Here is a 22564-nt window from a genome sequence, read left to right as displayed (position 1 = left end):
CGGTTGACAACTCCATTGTGTCCTCCTCCCAGAGCGCTAAGAACCTTGGCGTGATCCTGGACAACACCCTGTCGTTCTCAACCAACATCATGGCGGTGGCCCGTTCCTGTAGGTTCATGCTCTACAACATCCGCAGAGTACGACCCTGCCTCACACAGGAAGCGGCGCAGGTCCTAATCCAGGCACTTGTCATCTCCCGTCTGGATTACTCGCTGTTGGCTGGGCTCCCTGCCTGTGCCATTAAACCCCTACAACTCATCCAGAACGCCGCAGCCCGTCTGGTGTTCAACCTTCCCAAGTTCTCTCACGTCACCCCGCTCCTCCGCTCTCTCCACTGGCTTCCAGTTGAAGCTCGCATCCGCTACAAGACCATGGTGCTTGCCTACGGAGCTGTGAGGGGAACGGCACCGCAGTACCTCCAGGCTCTGATCAGGCCCTACACCCAAGCAAGGGCACTGCGTTCATCCACCTCTGGCCTGCTCGCCTCCCTACCATTGAGGAAGTACAGTTCCCGCTCAGCCCAGTCAAAACTGTTCGCTGCTCTGGCCCCCCAATGGTGGAACAAACTCCCTCACGACGCCAGGACAGCGGAGTCAATCACCACCTTCCGGAGACACCTGAAACCCCACCTCTTCAAGGAATACCTAGGATAGGATAAGTAATCCTTCTCACCACCCCCCCTTAATGATTTAGATGCACTATTGTAAAGTGGCTGTTCCACTGGATGTCAGAAGGTGAATTCACCAATTTGTAAGTCGCTCTGGATAAGAGCATCTGCTAAATGACTTAAATGTAAAAATGTAAAAATGTCTTCTAACACCTGTATGTAAATGCAAGACAGATGCCACAAACATGTTGTTACTGAAAAATACTGTTGGCTGCAACTGTTACAACCGGTTAAAATAGTGTAAAATAAGTATATATTTGTGAAATTATTTTGACGTGAGGGATTTATGTTTCCAGAACCGAACTGCAATTGAGAATCAATATACGTTTAGATGGAGTATTTGTCTTCAAGAGGCAATTTGCCCTTTAAACAGAATATATAAGGTCATTGGACCTTTAGTCCAATATTGGGCTAGTTAGCTATGTAGTGTTCTTAAAGACCTAGGTATCTATGCTGGTTGTTAGCTTTTGTGGACAAAATATTTACAGTCGGTGAGCTTAATTTCTGACAGAATTATCATTCATTTGCTTTAAGCCTCACAGCTTGAGGCTGCCATGTAAATGTTTTTTTGGGGGATGGGGGGAGGGCAAGTCAGTTAAGAACAAATTGTTATTTTCAATGAAGGCCTAGGAACAGTGAAACACTGCCTTGTTCAGGGGTAGAACAACATATTTTTACCTTGTCAGCTCAGGGATTCAATCTTGCAACCTGTAGGTTACTATTCCAACACTAACCACTAGGCTACCTGCCACCCCATGCTAATTAGGCGTGCCTTATAGGCTGATACCTAATATATCAAGTACATTTTTTTTTTATAATATTGATAGATATATGAATATTACATTTTGATGAATGGATATAATATTTATAAAAAGGTATGCTATCAAAATGACTGATGCTGAATCGCTTCTCGTCTTTTCAAGTTAACATGGAGGATTTTGTGGAAAACACTGAAGGACAACCTACAGAAAGAAAATGATCCACGCATGCAATGAAGTGTCGAAGTGAAGCTAGTGGATACAGTATGTAACCAGGGTGCCTAACTGTTTCAGCGTTTAATAATACCACTTAGCTACTTAATAATCTCCAGCTTTCTTTCATTCTCCTGTACTTAAACTGGAAACAAGTTATTTGATATATGGAAAACAATTCATTTGTACTTTGTAAGTATGTTTGTACTTGTTTTGATGAACCATACCATCAGATAGTAAATCAGTCTTACACACAAGATGAACCTAAAGAGACCCTAATTTCATTCATGATTATCATGCACTAAATATCTGCTCGGAGCACATGGATTATACCAGCCCTTTTAAATAAAACTCACCATTGTCTTTGGGACCAGATTCAGACAATTGTCAGTAATAAAAACATGACAACGTCCTGCGCATGTGCTACACAAAAACAAACAGAATGTTATGTTAATGGACACCCCTCCCTAGATGTTTATACTTTCATACTATTGTTTGTACAGATGAACGTGGTACCTTCAGGCATTTGGAAATTGCTCCAGACTTGTGGAGGTCTACAATTTTTTTTCTAAGGTTTTGGCAGATTTCTTTTGATTTGCCCATGATGTCAAGCAAAGAGGCACTGAGTTTGAAGGTAGGCCTTGAAATACATCCACAGGTACACCTCCAATTGATTAAAATTATGCCAGCCCACCCAATTTACCTACCTCATCCCCATACTGTTTTTATTTATTTACTTTTCTGCTCTTTTGCACACCAGTATCTCTACCTGCACATGACCATCTGATCATTTATCACTCCAGTGTTAATCTGCTAAATTGTAATTATTTGCCTACCTCCTCATGCCTTTTGCGCACAATGTATATAGACTTTTTTTTATATACTTGTTTATTGTTTACTCCATGTGTAACTCTGTGTTGCTGTCTGTTCACACTGCTATGCTTTATCTTGGCCAGTTTGCAGTTGTAAATGAGAACTTGTTCTCAACTAGCCTACTTGGTAAATAAAGGTGAAATAAAAATAAAATAAAATAAGCCTATCAGAAGCTTCTAAAGCCATGACATCATTTTCTGGAATTGTCCAAGCTGTTTAAAGGCAAAGTCAACTTAGTGTATGTAAACTTCTGACCCACTGGAATTGTGATACAGTGAATTATAAGTGAAATAATCTGTAAACAATTGTTGGAAAAATTACTTGTGTAGATGTCCTAACCGACTTCCCAAAACTATAGTTTGTTAACAAGAAATTTGTGGAGTGGTTGAAAAACTAGTTTTAATGACTCCAACCTAAGTGTATGTAAACTTCCCACTTCAACTGTATGTACATAAGTGGTGATTTATTTCATGCTTCAAGAAAGAGGTTTCTTCACCTCACACAATTGTACATTTATCGTTGTCTTGTAATTGTTGTTATTGTCTTGTCTGTATTTCGTTCAATAGCACTTTGTTTTATTATTACTTCTTTTTTTTTCTTTTTTACATTTGCCAGCCATGTTCACTTAAAAATAAAACTGCTCTGAACTGTGATGAATGGGAGGGTTATGATACACATTTCCACCACTAAAAATTGAATTATACACTTGTTGCATTGTACATCATCCCAGTATCAATCAATGTTATTACCCCCAAAAGTTGTTCAGTTGTGGTGTGTGCTGTACTCACTGTTTCCCCCACGTGTGTGTGTGTGTGTGTGTGTGTGTGTGTGTGTGTGTGTGTGTGTGTGAGACTCACTGATTCTCCACCTCCATAGGCTGTTGGGCATCCTTAGGTGGGATGCCTACTGCATCAGGCATCACGCCCATCCCTACATCACTACAGAGGGGACAGCATCCATTATAAACCATCTATCACAGCACTAACATTTATGAAAAATCATAAAACTGTTATGTTTACTTTTGTCACTAATCTCCATATGGTGCTAACCTCACCCCATGCCCATAGGGTCTTAAACAGAGCTAAAGTTTGAGGGCCCACGGCCTCCTCTCTTCTCCTCAGGGGAGATGCCTGTGAAAGACAGGAAAACAACTTTACATTTACCATGTGGTAAACAATGACGACACATGATCTCATTTGCTAGATTAATAAGCAATCACGTTCCACTGTGGCGTTAGTATTCTCTCTTAACCCTCAGGTTGAAGCTACCGGTAGTATCCATGTTTCTGTGTCCTCCTCTTCTCCCTCTGCCCTGTCGAACCTGGCCGTCAGAGTCTGTGTAATAGGCTTGCCTGGTGGCCTCCCGGGTAGTGCAGTGATCTAAGGCACTGCATCGCAGTGCTAGTTGTGCCACCAGAGATTCTGGGTTTGAGCCCAGACTCTGTCGCAGCTGGCCGCGACCTGGAGGTCCATGGGGCGACGCACAGTTGTCCGGGTTAGGGAGGGTTTGGCCGGCAGGGATATCCTTGTCTCATCACGCACTAGCGACTCCTGTGGCGGGCTGGGCACAGTGCACACTGACCAAATCAAATTTTATTTGTCACATACACATGGTTAGCAGATGTTAATGCGAGTGTAGCGAAATGCATGTGCATATAGTTCTGACGATGCAGTAATAACCAACGAGTAGTCCAACCTAACAATTTCACAACAACTACCTTATACACACAAGTGTAAAGGAATGAAGAATATGTACATAAAAATATATGAATGAGTGATGGTACAGAACGGCATAAGCAAGATGCAGTAGATGGTATCGAGTACAGTATATACATATGAGATGAGTAATGTAGGGTATGTAAACATTATATGAAGTGGCATTATTTAAAATGGCCAGTGATACATTTTTCATAAATGTTTAGGTCGCCAGGTGTACGGTGTTTCCTCCGACACATTGGTGTGGCTGGCTTCCGGGTTGGATGTGTGTTGTGTCAAGAAGCAGTGTGGCTAGTTTGGGTTGTGTTTCAGAGGACGAATGGCTCTCAACCTTTGCCTCTCCCGAGTCCGTACGGGAGTTGCAGCGATGAGACAAGACTGTAACTACTACCAATTGGATACCACAAAAAAGGGGTAAAAAAAAATTGGCTGGCCTGGGGAGAACATCAGTGAGGGAATACAGTTAATCAATAGAGTTAATAAAACATTTTCACAAGGCAATACACAATAAATCATTTGGTACGTACATACCACAACCAGAAGCCATGGATTACAGGCAACATTTGCACTGAGCTAAAGGGTAGAGCTGCTGCTTTCAAGGAGCGGCACTCTAACCCAGAAGCTTATAAGAAATCCGGCTATGCCCGCCGATGAACATCAAACAGGCAAAGCATCAATACAGGACTAAGATCGAATCATACTACACCGGCTCCGACGCTCGTCAGATGTGGCAGGGCTTGCGAACTATTACAGACTACAAAGGGAAGCATAGTCGAGAGCTGCAGAGTGACACAAGCCTACCAGATGAGCTAAATAACCTATATGCTCGCTCCGAGGCAAGTAACACTGAAATATGCATGAGAGCATCAGGACGTGCATTCCGAGCACGAGCTGACCAACTGGCAAGTTTCTTCACTGATATTTTCAACCTCTCCCTGTCTGAGTCTGTAATACCAACATGTTTCAAGCAGACCACCATAGTCCCTGTGCCCAAGAACACTACAATAACCATGCCTAAATGACTACTAACCCGTAGCACTCTCATCTGTAGCCATGAAATGCTTTGAAAGGCTGGTCATGGCTCGCATCAACACCATTATCCCAGAAACCCTAGACCCACTCCAATTTGCATACCGCACCAACAGATAATGCTATCACTATTGCACTCCACACTGCCCTTTCCCACCTGGACAAAAGGAACACCTATGTGAAAATGCTATTCATTGACTACAGCTCAGCGTTCAACACCATAGTGCCCTCAAAGCTGATCACTAAGCTAAGGATCCTGTGACTAAACACCTCCCTCTGTAACTAGATCCTGGACTTCCTGACGGGCCTCCCCCAGGTGATAAGGGCAGGTAACAACACATCCGGGACGCTGATAATCAACACGGTGGCCCCTCAGGTGTGCGTGCTCAGCCCCCTCCTGTTCTCCCTGTTCACTCATGACTGCACAGCCAGGCACGACTCCAACACCATCATTAAGTTTGCTGATGACACAACAGTGGTAGGCCTGATCACCGACAACGATGAGACAGCCTATAGGGAGGAGGTCAGAGACCTGACCGTGTGGTGCAAGGACAACAACCTCTCCCTCAATGTGATCAAGACAAAGGAGATGATTGTGGACTACAGGAAAAGGAGGACCAAGCACGCCCCATTCTCATCGACGGGGCTGTAGTGGAGCAGGTTGAGAGCTTCAAGTTCCTTGGTGTCCACATCACCAATAAACGAACATGGTCCAAACACACCAAGACAGTTGTGAAGAGGGCATGGAAAAACCTATTCCCCCTCAGGAGACTGAAAAGATTTGGAACTGATCCTCAGATCCTCAAAAGATTTTACAGCTGCACCATTGAGGGCATCCTGATGGGTTGTATCACTGCCTGGTAAGGCAACTGCTCGGCCCCCAACCGCAAGGCACTACAGAGGGTAGTGCGTACGGTCCAGTCCATCACCAGGGCCAAGCATCCTGCCATCCAGGACCTCTATACACCTTAGTCATAGACTGTTCTCTCTGCTGCTGCACGGCAAGCAGTAGCAGAGCACCAAGTATAGGTCCAAGAGGCTCCTAAATAGCCCCAACTGTTCTGATCCGTTTGAAATCGCGAGTGAAACAGAGTGGAAGCTTGCGAGTTCAGGATGGTCGTGCGGGGCTACTATGACTATGAATTTGAGAGAGGAGTATCTCCTCCCAACAGCAGTATCTCCTCCCACCAGATGTTCATGACCACAGAAGTGAACATAAAATGACCTGACGGATCTGGCCACTGTTTCACCCTTCATTGGGGATTCAGATTGCCCTTTTGGAAATGACCCCGATCCCTACGAACCTCCCCCTTTCCCCAGATTATTATTATAAAGTTAACTTTCAGGCGTTCCATTCAGACCACCACTTTCTGTGTAAAATGAAAATTTCCCAAAAACCAGACGGTTTTAAGTTCTGTCTGACAACAGCTCAGATATATCATGTATGGTGATGCTTATGGTTTCCATTGCATCAAAGTTTGTGGCAGAATTGAGGTAAGCTGTTGTAACTTCTCAAGTGTTATGTTATTGTTCTGTGTTGGACTGTGACATACATTTCATAGAATCCTGTTATCACTACACCTTAACACAAGGCCATTGTGTTCTTGAACTGTTGCTTGTATAAAAGGACTGTTGTGTAAACAATATGATACTATTATCACCTCCCACTATACAGTGGCAAGAAAAAGTATGTGAACCCTTTGGTATTACCTGGATTTCTGCATTAATTGGTCATCAAATTTGATCTGATCTTCATCTAAGTCACAATAATAGACAAACATAGTGTGCTTAAACTAATAACACAAATTATTGTATTTTCTTGTCTATATTGAATACATAATTTAAATACTCACAGTGTAGGTCGTCTGTATTAAAGATTCACTATTATAATGATAAATTAGTCTCTGGATTGAGTTTTTCACAACAAGGCCTATTTATTAACCCTTTTAGACCATATTTTTCAACTATTACTTGTGAATTTCTGAGGCCTATAAGATTCCCACTGATCAGCGTGACATTTTTTCCCCGTCAATTTTGGAGAACATGGCTAAAACGTGAAATAGCTTAGTTGGCTACTACGTTCTTATCTAATAGCCTAATATAAAATCCATTGCAGGAATGTCAAGTAGTTATATGTTAGTGTTTTTTAACCACAAAATAGCCAATTATGAATAGAGTCTGGAGCTAGGCTTTACACAGCAAGCTAACACAGGCTTGTGGCACACATACCTGGACTTGAACACAGTCATTCATACATACAAATGGATTCAAAACAGCATAGGCTACATAAAAGTATATCTTGTAGGCATATCTCATGGGATTTTATTATTTTACTTTATATAAGTGCACAAAACATTAGGAACACCTGCTCATTCCATGACATAGACTGACCAGGTTTTCAGGTGAAACCTACGATCCCGTATTGTTGTCACTTGTTAAATCCACTTCAGTGTAGATGAAGGGGAGGAGAAATGTTAAAGGAGGATTTTTAAGCCTTGAGACATGGATTGTGCATGTGTGCCATTTCGAGGGTGAATGGGTAAGACAAAATATTTAAGTGCCTTTAAACAGGGTATGGTAGTAGGTGCCAGGTGCGCCGGTTTGAGTGTGTAAAGAACTGCAATGCTGCTGGGTTTTCCACACTCAACAGTTTCCTGTGTATCAAGAATGGTCCACCACCCTAAGGACATCCAGCCAACAGGAAGCATTGGAGTCAACATGGGCCAGCATCAGTGGTGGAAAAAGTACTCAATTGTCATACTTGAGTAAAAGAAAAGTTACCTTAATAGAAAATGTACTCAAGTAAAGGTGAAAGTCACCCAGTAAAATACTAATTGAGTAAGTCTAAAAGTATTTGGTTTTGAATATACTTAAGTATAAAAAATAAATGTTATTACTAAAATATACTTAAGTATCAAAAGTAACAGTACAAATCGTTTTCAAATTCCTGAAATTAAGCAAACCAGATGGCACCATTTTTTTTTATTTTTTATTTTTTTTACAGATGGCTAGGGGCACACTCCAACATGCAGACTTAATTTACAAAACTAAGCATGTGTGTTTAGTGAGTCCACCAGATCATCAGTAGGGATGACCAGGGATGTTCTCTTGATAAGTGTGAATTGGACCATTTATTTTAAACTACTTCTTAAAAAACAGTTACTATTTAGTATCAGTAACGTAACTTTTGTATTACCCAAACTCAGTAATGTAATCTGATTACATTCAGTTACTTTCCGATTACTTTTCCCTTTTAAGAGGCATTCAAAGAAGATAGAAATGTATGGTACCAATTGAACCACATCTATTGCAGGATAATTCAATGTTAAAGATTACATAGCTGGCCATATATGGATGTTAAATTCTACTTTATTGGTTGGTTATGTAGACTTCTTCTAAACCATCGCTTTCAACTACATATAATAATATGATTAAAATGATATCTTTCCATTAAAAACCAAAGTCTATCAGAATTCCAGTCATTCCAATAAATGTTATACCCCTTGATCTTCAAGAATAGGACTTGGAAATATGGATATATGTATAGATTAGCCAAATTGTTTTACCTGAGCATAACCCCAAAACTAAGGATTTATAAGCCAACCCGACTCTGTTGTTTATGATTTTGTTGTCATGGAGGAATGATTGGGCTCATTGATTCGAGTTGAAAAATAAATGCTGCGCTCATGAAATGGCATGCTTTGAGAACTACTGAAAAATGCTATTTACATGTGAAAAATTAATGCCATGTGCTGCATTTGCTATAGGCCTGTTGATAAACTTTTTGTTGGTGACAATTTGGTATCTTGATAATCCAAAAATTAAATTAAGGGATGGGCCTGGAGAAATGTAACCACTCTCAGATTAGCCTGACCATCCTTGATATCAAAATTATTGTTTTAACCATGTTGAGGCTACACAGTGTTTATTTACATTTACAATGTTACAAACATTGGAGAAAAACAATCTTGTATTTTGGGGTCTCATGGAGTGTGACAGTTGAACTAAGCTCCTGAGGCATTTATAAGTTATATTCTTCAACGATCAATGGATATATATATATATAATTGATATGTCCAAAAATGGATGTAGCAACAGATTGCCCCTTTAAGTCTATCAAAAATGTATGAGTTTGAACATTTGTCCATTAGGGCTATGGATTAAATATTTTTATCAGCATGCAATAGCTGAGCAATAAAAGCCCCACTTTTATTCCATAGGCTGGGATTCTGTAGCTGTTGCAAGAGCACATTGTCACTGGGTTTCCACTGGTTTCAAAAACAATGATTGACACGCAGCTTAAACATTTTGAATACTATCATTATTGGGTGCATGGGCATCTTGGACCTCACAGTTAACATCCATTTGAAGAGCATAACCTGAGGTCTTTTTGAGTCGTTAATTCAGTGTCCTCTTGATTGCTAGCAATAGCAGAAATTCTTCATTTAAGATATTTTGCTTGGCAATGGGAGCACTCTCTATACATGCACTCTTTCTTCGGGTTCACACAGCACAAAGACTCAAAAACGTTCTTAGTGTTGCTGCAGCTAATCACTTTGTGATACTGTAGTTTGTCCGTCATGAACTGGGGGTTGGCGTGGGTTTTGCAGAGACATGTGTCCCTATCCTGACCTGTTGGCTTGACATCCCAAAAAGGACATATTTTGCAGAATTCACAGTAGGAAATTTAAATGTCTAAATATTCCTTCTTAAACTTCTGATAAAGGTTCTGAATTGTGCCATTCAAGAAGCGCTTCTGCTTTTTCTTCTTGTTCCTCGTTAGTGGGTCCTTTTTCCCTGTTGTTGTTTTGATGTTGTCATCACATTCATAGAATCTAATGATTGTCTCTTCTGTGACAGTGCTAATTCTGTTACACTGATTTTTCCTGGAGTATTGAAGACTTGATGGCCTGTTTCCATTTGCCCTCATTGCTTTTGCTGAAAATCCAAATTCTGTTTGCAGCTTTGACCAGCCCATACTTTCTCAGGATGTTTCTTCTGAGCATTTTTGAAGCCACTTGTTTGTCCTTGGCACTGCACATTTTTTTAATACTTTTGTTTTAACTCTGTAATGATGGCATTTTGAAACAATAAAATCCTTCTCAAATTCTTTGGAGTTCCCTTCATTTGCTGTTTTGTCTTTGGGGAATCTTGTCTCTTCATTTTGTTCATATTACATTACATTTAAGTCATTTAGCAGACGCTCTTATCCAGAGCGACTTACAAATTATGTTCATCAGTCGATCATACCTTTTTTTGTATTTCTCAGCTTTCCGTAAAGCATTATCAAGTTTGACATTTGTCATATTAAGATCTCTGTAGGCTTTTGAGCGACCTCTTCCAACCTTTTTCCTTCCAGCAAGTATTCCACTTCTCATTCATGTTGCAGACGATGAGGAGGGGGTATCAGGGTGTGCATCGGGGGCAGGTATGTTGGCCTCATGTTCTGGCTGCAAGTCATCTGGTGACTGAGGTGGTGTGTTGGCTGATAAGTAGGTCTCCATTGCAACTGTTCTCTTTAAAGTCTGTCTTCTATTCCGTTGGTTACATTTCCATCTCGTTTCTTTGTTCTCGCTTTGTAAGCTCAGAGATAGATTTCACTTCTCCCTTCTCTTTTTCCTTCCAGTATCTCTCCCTGTCTTTTTGCAGATGTTCCTGGTATTGTATATGATCATTTTTTATACTGTTTCTATATGTCTGTGACCTCTGAGCTGTTTTATGTGGAATCTTCTAAAAATAAAGATAAAAACTACTTCGTTTTTGTGCACACCATGGAGCATTTTCTAGATTAAATGAATTTAAACCATGATTAAATAAGCCTAAAGTACAAAATTTAAAAAAGTACAATAGAAACAAATAAGGTAATGGATGTGTCATTTCTACCACTTTCTGTCATTTCCACCACACTTAACTTTGTGATGGCAATGACTGTGATGGAAATGACATTTCTACAGTTTCAGGAGAAAATTAACAGCTTAGCATGCTTTGATTAGTATTACAGCTAGCATATCATTTACACTAAACACATAAAATATTTTTTTAAATTCAAAAGTTGTACCACAAATTAAAGAAATGATAGCCTGTTCGGAAATGACTGACAATTAAAATATTCTGTACACAAGCAATATTTACCTCAATTTTTCTTCAACTTCTGGACATTACATCTGGAACAACTGTCCACTGCAGCCATGTGCTTCAGTGTCACAATGTTTCCGTGGTAACTAAATGAACATTCTCTTAAACTTTATTAATGAGGAATTTGTCCTCAGTGGTGGAAATGACACCACTCCCAAAGGACATGTATATTGTGTGTAAAAAACAATGTAAAGGGAACTTAACATACAAATATTTGTATTTGTTTTATTTTTTATAAAATCCCCCAAATTGACCCGAGGACATGGAAGTGCCCGTAGTTGCAGAATCACCCTAATATCAAAGTCTCTGTAAGAGTGTCTGGTTACATAGTGTAGCTTGCCACTGACGAAGAGAGGTAGCGGAGCAGAAGATCCGGGAGATGGGGTTCATCTAGCCATCCAACAACCCTTTGCGGCCTCTGTAGTCCTAGTCAAGAAGGACGGCTCAAGGCACTTCTGTGACCACCCAGAAACAGTTTTGCATCTTTTTTGGCATTGTATGCATGTTAGAAAACCTACTGATGTCTTGCCACAGTTTATAATTGAACACATTTATGAAGATTTTACACTATTGTGGAGAGATGTACTGTTTGGATTCTTTACATACAATAGAAATAAGCAGAAATATTTTTATGTAATTAATTTCGTTATTCTTTTGGCATAATTTCATATACACAAATGTAAATTTACAAACAGAAAACCACATTTTCGTACCCTACAAAAATAAAGTGAACTGTATTTTAAGATGGTTAAATGCTCTACTAACAAAAAAGCTGTTAGAATTGTAAGTATATGCATGTCCCTTAAGGTCCTTGTGTAATTGTAATGTGATATTGTACCCCCTAGCTCGATTGTCTATTGTTTGTAATCTATGAATGCTTGTGTTCCCTCATATGCTTTATGTATTGATTTGTTGTGAATAAAAATAAAAAATAAAATAAGAGGCACTTCTGTGCAGACTACAGGCAGCTGAACTATGTGACCATGAAGGATTCCTATCCACTCAAGTGCATAGATAATGCACTGGACTAGTAGAATACACAAGGCGCAATTTCGAAAATTGGCAATTATTCCTTTTGATGAGTCACTCAATTAGCCATGTCAACTAACAATTGCAGGAAATGTGGTTCAAAACAGCAAACATTTCTCTCCGCCCCATGGCAAAATGTTTATAATTGCAGGAAGTGTTATAAACTTGCAAAATGTTCTCTCTGCCCAATGACAAAATGGTATAATAGTAGAAAACGTGCTTTAAAACGGCAACATTTCCTCTACGCCACATGGCAAAATGTGTAGAACTGCAGGAAATATACTTTGAACATTTTCTCTCCCAAGAGAGTAGTGCAACCAATTCACGCCGAGGGCCCCAAAAAAATGATTCAATAACATACATCTGGTGTCATATAAGTAATTATTGGTACCATGATTGTATTCGAAATGTGTAAGTAAATACACGAAGATTGACCACGAAGTTCGCCATTTCCCCCTTCACCAAAATGGGGGATCCTGTTAACTGCAAACAATGCCTGTAGTACCGCGTGTCGGTCTGTAACTTCGTCTGCAATGAGAGGGTGCAGTCGTTCTGCGCTGGTTCCCTGAGTTAAGGTTAGGTTTCGGGGAGAGGAAGCTGATCCGAGATGTGGAAACTTCACTACGGCGCAAGGTATATAGTATCACTGCACGGGAGTTTTCCTACTGCCAGTAAACGTTTGTAGCAGGCGGGTCTAATGGCTGTTACAGGAACATTTCATTGGAACTTGTGTACGGTGTAGCCTGCCGATTGGAGCAACGTCCTGAGGTTTGGCTGTACCGGAAATGCCTCAATTTATTTAGACAGACAAAAGGCTCTCAAGTCATCTAAAATAACAATAGCTTATTCATATAGACATTCAAATACATTTCATATAGTTTTACATAGGCCTATAGACTCGACAAAATAAAACATGGTCGGGATAGGATTAGCCCACATTTTCCTGATATTCGTTTTATGTCAACGTCATGTCGACTCTTACGGTAAGTAATTCTTGCCCTAAAATAGTTGGCTATAAATGTTGCTTTGTGATTAATCACTTGGAGCTGATGTTACTGTAAGTATTTAGTACAGTTTTGCTGCTTAGTTTTTTCGACAACATAATGCAGGCTATAGGCCACTGTACAATATGCTAATGTTCTTGGAATTTATATTGCTATTCCAAAAGTATACTTAGTATGAAAATATTTTCGAGGATCTCTTGGCGTAACTGCTAAGTCGCTGGACCTGTGTTCGAGTCCCGGTCGAACCTACCCCCCGAATTTGCTACAATATTGTCACTCCGTGTGTTTTCTTTTATTCAGGCGGTGGACTTATACACAAACAGTTATCCTAAAAATAGTCCGTTGTTGTCAATAAATAAGGTGCTAGTTCGCAATAAGTGGTGAGCACTGTTTATTGTCAGTTGGTTTTGCATTATGTTTGTATGCCAGTAGCCTAAGTCAAGTTTTTTGTTCCTTCAACCTCAGTGGGAAATTCACTGTAGATTTCACACTTACACCACAGAGAAAAACATACAGTTACAGTAGACCTCTTTGTGGTCTGACACCTCTGTGATCTGACACATGTCTAACTTCATGTGTGGGTTATTACTGTACCCTCAGTGTTTTTTATGGAGTGGTCTAGTGTGTTGTGCTCCACAGAACAGAGGATATTGCCTTTCTCCACTCTAAAGTAACATTTATGTTGTGAAACTAAATCCGGAAGTGTATTTCCCCAAAACAGCACAGATGCTGTGTGATGAAATGTTCAATCGTTTGTACGTGCACTACATACCATACATAATGGCCCACTGAAACATGAGTAATTCTTCTGTAATTAATTTATTAAAAACATTTTGTTATATCCAACATCCAATTATCCCCTGACAATGAGACCATTTCCTTTCTGACTTCATACAGGCTGATATTTTCACCTTCCTCAGCTAATAGTGCCAGGCTTCTACTGCAAGTGAGATGTTATCTTCCCTGCAATCACTTACTATACCATATGTTGTGCTGGAGATTTATCAGGTTGTTTAACTTGCACACAATGCAGCCCATATCTTGAATATATCCCAGTGAACTTAAAGCTGCACGTAGAAATGTGAGTTATAGATCTGTCATTCTCATTGAAAGCATATGGGGGCGGCAGGTAGCCTAGTGGTTAGAGCATTGGGCCAGTAAACTGAAAGGTTTCTAGTTTGAATCCTCGAGCTGACAAGGTAAAAATCTGTCGTTCTGCCCCTGAACAAGGCAGTTAATTAACCCACTGTTCCTAGGCTGTCATTGTAAATAAGAATTTGTTCTTAATGGACTTTCCTAGTTAAATAAAGGTAAAATACATATCTAAAAAGTGGTAGATGTGCTCTATTTCTTTGTTTCCCGTTCTTACCTTTATTTTTTACTTTTATCTTTTACTTCTGGTTTTGTACACAGTTTCAAACAGCTGAAAATACAATATTTTTGGTTATTGAAAATATATTTCACAGAAATTTAGATGGTACAATATTCTCTAGACTATTCATTGCTTGTTTATTCACATAACCAGACATTCAAATCAAACTTTATTTATCACATACGCCGAATTCAAGTGTAGACCTTACCGTGAAATGCTTACTTAAAAGCCCTTAACCAATAGAAGAGTTAAGAAAATATTTACCAAATAAACTAAAGCAAAGAATTATAAAAAGTAACACAATAGCATAACAACAACGAGGCTATATACAGGGGATACCGGTACCGAGTCAGTGTGCGGAGGTACAGGTTAGAGGTACTTTGTACATGTAGCAGCAGTGTACAAAACAAATGGAAGGGAGGGGGGGTCAATGTAATAGTCCGGTGGCCATTTGATTAATTGTTCAACAGCCTTATGGCTTGGGGGTAGAAGCTGTTAGGGAGCCTTAGCAGTAAATGTCAGTTGGCTTTTCGTAGCCGATCACATTCAGAGTATCTCATCTGCTCCTGCTGTCTCTTGAGAGTTGAGAGCAAGGAGTCATCAGGCCAGGTAGTCCTGAGGCATGGTTCTAGGGCTCAGGTCCAGAGAGAGAGAGGGACAGAGACAGAGAATACTTAAATTCACACAGGACACCGGATAAGACAGGAGAAATACTCCAGATATAACAGACTGACCATAGCCCCCCGACGCATAAATACTGGACGCTAAGACAGGAGGGGTTGGGAAACACTGTGGCCCCATCCGACGATACCCCCGGACAGGGCCTAACAGGCAGGATATAACCCCAACCACTTTGCCAAAGCACAGCCCCCACACCACTAGAGGGATATCTTCAACCACCAACTTACCAGTATATGGCCAATATAGCAAGGCTAATGGCTGGATCCAGGCACTCCGTGATGCATCGTGCCTAAGAACAGCCCTTAGCAGTGGTATAATGGCCATATACCACACCCCCTTGTGCCTTAATGCTTAATTATAGCACAGTTTTAGAAACTGGTTCTGACTGACTTTCTACTATTTTATCCTACAGTTCCTCCTCCCGTCAACGTGAGCCTCATCTGCCACAATTTTCACAATGTGATCTATTGGAACTACAGTGAACCATCTCTGCAGCCACAGTTCAATGTGGAAATGACAAGAAAATACTCTGGGTAGGTGTGCTGCAGCACCTAAGAGGTTGTTTAATCTCTCACCAAATAGGGCCTATGTTATCCAATGGAGGTTAAATAGCCAGTGAATATTATTAAAGTCTTTCTTGCCACAATTTCAAGTAGAAATTGGAAAATTGACATGCACTGTCAGACCCATACAAATGTAAAGTCCTGTCAACAGTTCTGTCAGCTTCTCCATTGTAATTGTGAACTAACATTTTAGTCCAAATCAGAGGTTGCCACTAACCCACAACAATTGTTTTCCTCTATCTTTCAGTGCTGCCTTGGTTTGTTCAAACACTTCCCTCTACCACTGCGACGTCTCCTCATTTACCAAAGTAATAGAAGAGGGCTACCGTTTCATATTGACTGCTGTTGGACAGAATACCAATTCCTCTGAAATTTCATTCACCTACGATGATACAGTGTATTCAGACGTGGTGGTACAGTGTAAGTTCTCACACAAGTAGCCTCGGTTTTTCTAATGACTGCCTTGCCTGGTTCACCAACTACTTTGCAGACAGAGTTCAGTGTGTCAAATCGGAGGGCATGTTGTCCGGTCCTCTGGCAGTCTCTATGGGGGTGCCACAGGGTTCAATTCTCAGGCCGACTCTTTTCTCTGTATATATCAATGATGTTGCTCTTGCTGTGGGCGATTCTGTATACTTCTGGCCCTTCCTATGACACTGTGCTATCTAACCTCCAAACGAGCTTCAATGCCATACAACACTCCTTCCGTGGCCTCCAACTGCTCTTAAACGCTTGTAAAATCAAATGCATGCTTTTCAACCGTTCGCTGCCTGCCACCACACGCCCGACTAGCATCACCACCCTGGATGGTTCCGACCTAGAATATGTGGACATCTATAAGTACCTAGGTGTCTGTCTAGACTGTAAACTCTCCTTCCAGACTCATATCAAACATCTCCAATCCAAAATCAAATCTAGAATCGGCTTTCTATTTCGCAACAAAGCCTCCTTCACTCACACCGCCAAACTTACCCTAATAAAACGGACTATCCTACCAATCCTCGACTTCGGCGATGTTATCTACAAAATAGCTTCCAATACTCTACTCAGCAAACAGGATGCAGATTATCACAGTGCCATCCGTTTTGTTACTAAAGCACCTTATACCACCCACCACTGCAACCTGTATGCTCTAGTCGGCTGGCCCTCGCTACATATTCGTCGCCAGACCCACTGGCTCCAGGTCATCTACAAGTCCATGCTAGGTAAAGCTCCGCTTTTGCTGCCTGTGACTGGACCGAATTGCAAAAATCGTTGAAGTTGGAGACTTTTATCTCGCTCACCAACTTTAAACATCTGCTATCTGAGCAGCTAGCCGATCGCTGCAGCTGTACATAGTCCATCGGTAAATAGCCCACCCAATTTACCTACCTCATCCCCATACTGTTTTTATTTATTTACTTTTCTGCTCTTTTGCACACTAGTATCTCTACCTGCACATGACCATCTGATCATGTCACTCCAGTGTTAATCTGCTAAATTGTAATTATTTGCCTACCTCCTCATGCCTTTTGCACACAATGTATATAAAATCTTTTTTTTTCTTTATTCTTTTTTTGTACTGTGTTATTGACTTGTTTACTGTTTACTCCATGTGTAACTCTGTGTTGTTGTCATTTCACACTGCTATGCTTTATCTTGGCCAGGTCGCAGTTGTAAATGAGAACTTGTTCTCAACTAGCCTACCTGGTTAAATAAAGGTGAAATAAATAATAAATAAAATAAACACTGAGCTAACCAAAAGGTGAATATACAGTATGTAGTGATTGAATTGGGGTAGTATCTTGAAAGGGTTTGTAAGTACACTGTATGCACTGCAGCACATGTAGCATTTCTTTGTTGATCTGACCATACATTGCTCTGAGCCGGGAGATTTTGAACATATTTTCTGACCTCAGATGTTTTCACAAAGTAATGGTCTTTTGTGTTTTTTAGGCTCATTGGATTTCCCACCTGTCAACATCTCTGCTGTATCTGATCAAATTATCAAAGTTCAATTCATTCACCCGTTTCACATCTACAAATATGCCATCATCAAAAATGAAAGACCGGATCATAAGGAATTTCATTACACGGTTGTCGCAGAAGATCCGTTGGTGAGAACTGCTGGAAAATCATGACTTAGGAATTACTATATGTTGGTTTCTGGGAACCACCTTTGTAGAAATTTTGATTTTTCTCATGTGTATATTTCTCATGCAAATAGTTTTCACTTGCTTTATTTTTAAAAAGGGAACACATTTCCTATATTTTTATGTACATTATATAAAACTGTTATTTTGTTTTTTTTGGAACATAGGCTAAATATATTCATTTTTTTATTTCCCCAGAAAGAGCATCGTTTTACCTGCTCTTACAAGCAACACCATGTGTGTGAGGCTGAAATACCAGTCAATGGAAAGATGGATAGGCACTGCGTCAAGATGAAAGGAAAAATGAACAATGTTCATGTCTCAGCTCACCAGAACATATGCATTGAGGGGAAGCATGGGGATTCTGGTAAGACTCTTAATTTCTCACATGATGGAGGCGTCAAAGTCATATTAGCTCTAAACCACATCTGCTAATATCTGATACATCCTTTGATAGTTATATTTGTCTGTATTTTCATATTATGGCTGATTTTATCAGCAAATGCTCAATTAGAACACTGTACAGTTTTGAATGTGAAATCAGTTTGACTGTCAGTCTATCTGCTGGACTTGTTCCCTGTAGGTCCTAGCTACACTGCCCTCTACATTGTGATCCCTATCGTTGCCATAGTGGTGATTGCGTTCATCGTGTGGCTGATATGCAGTAAACTGACAAGCGGCTCATTCCCTCAACCAAAGATTTTGGTGTGTTCAGCCTTTCAACTGTTTGGCCTGCACTGCAGTGGATTTAGTCATAAAGCTACTATATATAGACTAGATTATAGTCATGCAAAGATAGTTTCAGGAGAGCACTTGGTGGTACATTGTAGAAATGAGGAGTGTCATGTTCCTATTGGAGTTATCAAACTATTGATATGCAAATTTTAAAACATATTTCACCCACAGAATGTTTGACTGAATGTTGCATATTCTCCTTCTCTGGTAGGCTTCCGTGCTGTCACATATGAGTTCAGGTGAGTCCCTTATGCACCCTGAAAGAGACATTCTGAGTGAGTTAAAAACAGGTGGCTCCCCCCTGCTGCAGACCCCCATGGAATCTTTGCCAGATGAGACCCTCACAGTCATCAGTACCCCCCAGGAAGAGGTCCTCCGCCTCCCCATTGGACTGAAGGACCAGGAGTGGAGCGGTGGGGAGGTCATGTTGCCTAACGAGGGGTCAGGCTCTTCACTGCAGGTAACGAGAGAGTTGGGACTGGAGGTGAAGAGTGACTTATCTGAGCTGTCGGACTATGACTGCCCCCATAGACCTGTGATTATTCCTGTGATAGAGGAGATGAGTCCTGGGGACAATGTTACAGGATACAAGATCTGAGTTTCTCTCAAGAGAAAGTATGGTGATTTATTTACATATGCTCAGCTCGTGCATCTACTTAACCGCACCTGAATCTGTTTGGGGTAGAGCATCGTATTCAGTTTAGTCTTTGATTGGTTGTTCTAGGCCTACAGCCTGGAGTCCTACCAATACTTTTCCTGTTCCTTTAACTATTTAAATGCGCAGCCGATGGTGGAGATGGAGAGGATAATCAGAGGGGTAACCTGGGACTGTTGCTTACTCAGGTGAACCAGGGATAGTGAAAACCAAGTGGTCTTGAATGCTGGGAACTGCCCCATTGTAATGTTGAATTTCATTAGACTGAATTAATACATTTCCGACAGCATATTTGTAAAAAATAAATAAAAAGTGTTCCTCTTGTCCATTCTTTTACTGTCCCTACTTGAGTGACATGGCTGTTTTCTAAGGTAGCAAGAGAATAAGGGTTGCAAGAGCAGAATGAATGATATTCATTAGGTTATTGTCTTGTGCTGTGTATATTAGTTCTATTTGCACTTTTTACATGACTGTCATACATGTACAATGTTTCAAAATGTATTATTAGGTCCTATTAAATTCAGATGACCAAGTTATACCAATGCAATTGGATTGCTGTGGTGATAATAATGAATGTTGTTATCAGTGCCTTGCTGTTTGCCCTATACCTAATCATTTAGTTTTTAATTGTGTACAATTTTGACGCTATACTTTTCATACAGCTAAAATTATATATCAAAAAAGAATTAATGTTAAGGATTTTGCTATTTTCTGTGCAAACTAATTCTGTTGTATTTGTTTTAAATCATCTTTCCCCAATTTCCCGTCTTCATTTTTTTATATTTTCTTTGCATAATATACAATCAAAGCTAATTCAATGGATTATTGTAATTACTATGTTAATAAATGCAGATTTGAAAGAGCAAACAAATTGTTATCCTTGCAGGGTAGACTAAAGGACATTTGTCAATGAAATTCTATTTCATGTCAATTAAATTCTACCGTAAAGAAAGTAGATATTTCAGCAAAGCCAAACAGGTATTGTGTTGATGAATATTGAAGCAGACCTTTAATTAAAAGGAAAGAGCCTAACTGCTGTTATTGAAATGCTTCCTCGAAAGGTATTACTAAATAAGTACAAACTGTCGGATGTCTGTTTGCACAAGTCGCATATAACACTCCCCATCGGAGACCAGGGTTCAGTCCCAGTGTCCACCCTTCACTGTTCCTCCCACCTGCTTGTCTCCCCCTCTGATTTCCTTACTGTCTAAATTAAGTTAAAATACCTCACATGTATTTGAAACAAAAAGTAATGGCACCATTTGAGACATGCTGCTGTGCAAATCAAACCCACTTCTAAAAGTGAAGTGTGAAAATACATGATCGAATCGTGACCTTACTATATTGAAATGACCATGAAGATTGTGAACATGAAGATTGCAGTCACAGGCATAGGTAGTGGTACATTGGCAATGTTAACATAGAAAAGGAATCTGCATTAGTATAGAAAAGTATCTGGTAGTTTCACTCTAGACAAGAGAGGATTCCGTTGCTGTCTATATTTGTTTGAACGGTTTAGGCCTTCACATTGGATTCTCCCAGCAGCACTGAGCTGTGGATGATTCTTAGCCTGGTCTCTTCATACTAAGGTGCACCCATGTCCCTCCCCAGTATGATGTCATGTGTCTGGTCAGACTGCCACAAGGGGTACAACACAGTCAGCCTCTGCAGATTCTGCATTGCAAAATATTCCAAGAATGCTGGCCTGCTTCCTACAGAGTTGCACTTAAACAGCATGATGTGCCACACCTCCGAGTTGTTCAGCAGGAGGGCCATGTTGAGTGGGGACATGTACCAGATGGTCAGGCATCTTATTTGCACCAAGCTGGAGCTGTCTGCCTGGTGCAGCAAAGAGAATGAGTGGTCCTTACAGGTATACTCTTGGGCTGATGACGCCACAGGCCACCAGATCATGGACACCTGCACAGTATAACAGGCTGTGGTCAGTCACGTGGGCAAGTTTGATCTCTGACCTGAGGAGGCTGGAAACTTCCATCCATATCAAGCAGTACAACAGCTTGACCAAGGTGCCTGAGGGCCAACATCACCACAAGGCCCTCACACCGCACAGCAAGCGTGATTAGCACTCAACTGTGTGTGGAGAGAGAAACAGACCACAGTCCATTTAAACAGAAAAGCAGATCTCAATGAAGTCAGGCCAAGATGGTGCCTCTGATCCCTTTATGAAATGGATCCTGTTCCCCAGCCAGAGACTGAGGAAATCTTCGGACCTAAGTAAGCAGCTTTTGGATTATGAAGAGAGAACGTCCAATCACAGTCTTTTTTATGTTTGTCGCTCTGTCCAGGCTGAGCTGCTCCATGGGCTGTTTAAGGCTGTCCTGACCAGCTGGAATGGAGGATATTGGCTCAGGAGCCTTGTTAGCAAAGGGTCACATCTGTAAACATGAGAATGAACAGTAAATATAAACAGTTCATCCTGGTCCTCACTCAAAGATGACTCCCACAGTACTTCTAGCAAGTCATTAGAGGTCTAACATGATTTTAATCTATATACTTGGCGCATTCCTGTGTCTTTCCACATTTTTTTTTTAGGCCAACGTGTAGGACTGTAACCATGCTTTTGAGTCCGCTAAATAGCGCTACTTTGTAGTGCCCCAGTGCTTGCCGCCCCCAACTTTGACAAACCTTTTAAGTTAGAGGTAGATGCTAGTATAGTGGGGGTGGGTGCGGTTCTCTTACAGGAAGATGAAGACTGAGTGTATCGGCCCGTCTGTTTCTTCTCCCGTAAGTTCAACTCAGGTCAGTCAAGGTATTCTACAATTGAACAAGAGACACTGGCTTTATTGCCTGCATAACAGTTCTTTGAGGTATATGTGGGCTCCAGTGCCTTGCCTGTAATGGTCTTCACGGACCATAATCCATTGGTGTTCTTGAAACAAATGTACAATCAGAACCGCCGCCTTATGCGGTGGAATCTGATTGTACAAGGATATAATGTACAGATAGCCTATGTGAAGGGCTCGGCAAATGTGGTTGCCGACG

The 22564-nt window shown here is 40.7% G+C and overlaps 2 protein-coding genes across 3 annotated transcripts; one reads left to right on the top strand and one right to left on the bottom strand.

The window, feature by feature from the left end:
- Positions 1 to 12789: 12789 nt before the first annotated feature.
- On the top strand, positions 12790 to 20432 carry ifngr1l (interferon gamma receptor 1-like). 2 transcript variants are annotated; one of them, XM_064950309.1, is made up of 7 exons: positions 12790 to 13052; positions 15889 to 16009; positions 16287 to 16459; positions 17975 to 18135; positions 18370 to 18538; positions 18755 to 18876; positions 19118 to 20432. In XM_064950309.1, exons 2-7 carry the CDS (start codon positions 15990 to 15992, stop codon positions 19502 to 19504), a joined length of 1032 nt encoding a protein of 343 aa, XP_064806381.1. In that variant the 5' UTR covers positions 12790 to 13052; positions 15889 to 15989; the 3' UTR covers positions 19505 to 20432. The 2 variants fall into 2 exon arrangements, with proteins under 2 accessions (XP_064806381.1, XP_064806380.1); XM_064950308.1 differs by lacking the exon at positions 12790 to 13052 and adding an exon at positions 13094 to 13402.
- A 129-nt stretch (positions 20433 to 20561) lies between these two features.
- si:ch73-52p7.1 (uncharacterized protein LOC100321084 homolog) lies at positions 20562 to 21686 on the bottom strand. The gene is given in 3 exon segments (XM_064952756.1): positions 20562 to 21441; positions 21482 to 21592; positions 21677 to 21686. Coding segments are annotated over 3 exon segments (537 nt in total). The 3' UTR covers positions 20562 to 21025.
- Positions 21687 to 22564: the final 878 nt, after the last annotated feature.

Source organism: Oncorhynchus masou, chromosome 31, assembly GCF_036934945.1.
Source record: "Oncorhynchus masou masou isolate Uvic2021 chromosome 31, UVic_Omas_1.1, whole genome shotgun sequence".
Taxonomy (NCBI): Eukaryota; Metazoa; Chordata; class Actinopteri; order Salmoniformes; family Salmonidae; genus Oncorhynchus; species Oncorhynchus masou.
Note: the sequence above shows the minus strand (reverse complement) of the source record. Positions and strands in the feature narration are given on the sequence as shown.